At 42.5% G+C, this 2945-nt stretch overlaps 1 protein-coding gene across 1 annotated transcript; it reads left to right on the top strand.

Moving 5' to 3' along the window:
* Positions 1 to 448: 448 nt before the first annotated feature.
* LOC145797188 (uncharacterized) lies at positions 449 to 1303 on the top strand. The gene is made up of 2 exons (XM_082883782.1): positions 449 to 541; positions 674 to 1303. Exons 1-2 carry the CDS (start codon positions 449 to 451, stop codon positions 1301 to 1303), a joined length of 723 nt encoding a protein of 240 aa, XP_082739908.1.
* Positions 1304 to 2945: the final 1642 nt, after the last annotated feature.

Below are 2945 nucleotides of genomic sequence, written 5' to 3'. Positions count from 1 at the left end.
AATGGGTATATGCAAATTTCATCTTCAGCATCATATATCTGCGTTTATTGTTTTTAATGTGTCATCCGTTGTGTGTGTGTATATAACAACCAAATTTGTGATTTATATCTTTTGTAACCGTACATTAGTAATGGCTTCCACACGTACTTCGCCTCGTAACCACTCGAAAAGCAAAGCCGTTGTCAGTGACAAGTCAACCAGTCTTGAAGAGACAAAAACTCAGCTAAGCCACAAGGCCTCATGGGACAGTAAGTCAGTCCGAGTTTTCCTCCAGTTGATTGCAAATGAGATTAGTAAAGGAAATCGGCCATTCTTAGTCCTCAGCCAGGCAGGGTACAAGTCGTTGTCAAGGAAATTTTAGAGAAAAACAGGAAAAAAACATGGACTTAAACAGTTGAAGAATAAGTACGTGAGCTTGAAGAAAGAGTGGCAAGCGTGGCTGAAGTTGATGGATTCAAGCAAGGGAGTGTCCGGGATAGGCTTTGACTATGACACCGGTTTGTTTCAGGCACCTGACGAGTGGTGGGACAAGATGGAATCAGTAAGTACATGTAGAAACAAGTTTTATATTTCTCATTTACCAGTACATTTTTTACTTCTTAATTCAACTTCAATAAAATTTATGAACATGAAATATAACGTCAACCTCTTTTACACATGTACATGTCTGCAGATCAACAAGGTGTGTGCGAAGTTCAGGAAGAAAACGTTGGAACACCGTGACTTGCTGGAGACGGTTTTCATGGGGGCAGCAGCTACTGGGAAGCACCATTGGAGCCCGGGAGAGAACATTCCTGAAGCTGCTACGGACTCATCTGATTCAGTGCGTAGTTTGGGGGCGCAGCCATTCGCTGATCCGATACCCACAAGAGTACAGGACGTGGATTCTGATTCTTCACTGGAGCATGTGTCGATTGAAAAGGCAAAACGGAGAAAGACGCCATCAACAAGTGTTTCAAAGTCGAAGAAGGCAACAAGTGGTGCGTCTGTTATTGCGGAGAGCATGAACAGAATGACAGATGTGGTTCGTTCGAAGAATCAGCAGGTCACGGTCAGGCACCTGACAGGCAACGAAGCACTGTACACTATTTCCGAGTGCATGCATAAACTGAGCAGTATTCCGTCCCTGATTGGTACACCGTTATTCCACTTCGCCTCCACACTTATGGATAACGCTGATTACCGGGAGGTCATGATGTGCCAGCCTGATGACGACCACATCATTGGCTGGCTTACACAGAAGCAGCTCCAGTGTACTGCGTCGGGGCCATTTGCAAACCTGTTTGGGGGTAGGCGGATGTGATGCTACGGTCTTACGAGTGTTGAAGATGCATGTCTTTTTCTTCCTTTTCAAAACTTAGACTTATGGTACTGTTTGTTATGTACTAAAACAGGATGGTGGTGTGTGCATGTTTTGCATTATGTCTTTTTTTTTTTTTTCTTCTTGCTAGCTACGGGCAGTGACAAGTTTTAGGTAAGTGCATGGGTTGACGGACCGGAAGCATGGTTGTGCTTCGTTTTTGGGAAATGAATGGGATGTTTACGGTTTAATATTTTGTGGCGCTACGTTTAAGACAGGGAATTACGTTTTCGATGCACGCTTCTGAATGCCTATATGTCGCAAGTTCTTTTGTTAGTTTTGTGGTTGTTACAACCATGGCCCCCCTGTAAAGCATACGTTGAACAGCTTCTTTTTTTTTTTTGCAATTCATATGATCATGCCTTCCAAAGGACATTGGTGACAGCATTGCGTTCATTAAAAACAATGTTCACATTGTATAATTGCAAAATTCAATATAATTTAACTCAATGAAGCACGTGCAAACTAATTGAAAGCCTGCCACTTTTGTAGGTTTTGCATCAACGAAAACGCGATGAATCCCTGGGATGGAAGCAACCATGATGAAATAATGGAAATGCTGAATCAAATGGCGGTCCAGCTGCAACAAGAACAGAACTGCACATTTCTACAAGCATGCCACTTGGCGATAGAATGGTACCAAAAACACATGCATAAAACGCCATGTCGCACTTCTATACTAACCGGGAATACATGGATATGCGAACTATATGCGGGGCATATGGGTCGCTTTGAGGAAAATGTTTGCATGCCGAAGGAAGTTTTTGCCGCATTGTGTGAGACATTAGTAAATGATTTTGGGTTACAAGTCCCGCAACGTCCACATGGCTTAGCTGTTGAAGAAAGCGTTGCGATGTTTATCCATGTCTTGAAAGGGAAGCAAAATCGGGAAATCTAGGAACGGTTCCAACATTCTGGGGAGACTGTGTCGAGGCACGTGCATAACGTATTAAATTCCATGAAAGAGTTCACTGTTGTCCATTGCCGGCCCACATACAGTCAGCATCGTATACATCCATACGTGAGGTCTAGACGGAAATACCTACCGTTCAAGGTACTTCAGGAAAACATGATTGACATATAAATGAAGAGAATATATATGTTTTTTGTTATTAACTGCACGTGACAAATGTGAAACACTTGTTACAAAGTTACGAAACAAAACATATGATCCATGTTGACAGGACTGCATTGGCGCAATAGACGGAACACATGTCAGTGCATGGGTTACGGGGCCAGATGCGGCAACATATTTCGGTAGGAAATACTGTCACACACAAAATATAATGGCCGCTGTCGATTTTGACATGTGTTTCATATTCATTTCTTGCGGATGGGAAGGAAGTATGCATGATAGTCGCATATTCAACGAGATACTAACAAATGACAACGTCCCCTTCCCACATCCTGACGAAGGTAACACATGGCCATGTTATTAGATTTGTTAACAAATACTTATTTGCTGACAAAGCGTTATATGAAAATGACGCAGAATGTTGGTTTTGGTGTCATACATTGTCGTCATGTCTGCAGGCAAATATTATCTTGTCGATTCTGGCTATGCAAACCGGATTGGTTACTTAGC

Source organism: Camellia sinensis, chromosome 1 (assembly GCF_055761805.1).
Source record: "Camellia sinensis isolate YWXY chromosome 1, ASM5576180v1, whole genome shotgun sequence".
NCBI lineage: Eukaryota > Viridiplantae > Streptophyta > Magnoliopsida > Ericales > Theaceae > Camellia > Camellia sinensis.
Note: the sequence above shows the minus strand (reverse complement) of the source record. Positions and strands in the feature narration are given on the sequence as shown.

Bases quoted from the DNA above. Each gene is read 5' to 3' on its own strand.
- LOC145797188 (XM_082883782.1), top strand. From the start codon at position 449: ATGGATTCAAGCAAGGGAGTGTCCGGGATAGGCTTTGACTATGACACC. The intron at 542-673 runs GTAAGTACATGT...ACATGTCTGCAG, and splicing joins GGTGGGACAAGATGGAATCA to ATCAACAAGGTGTGTGCGAA.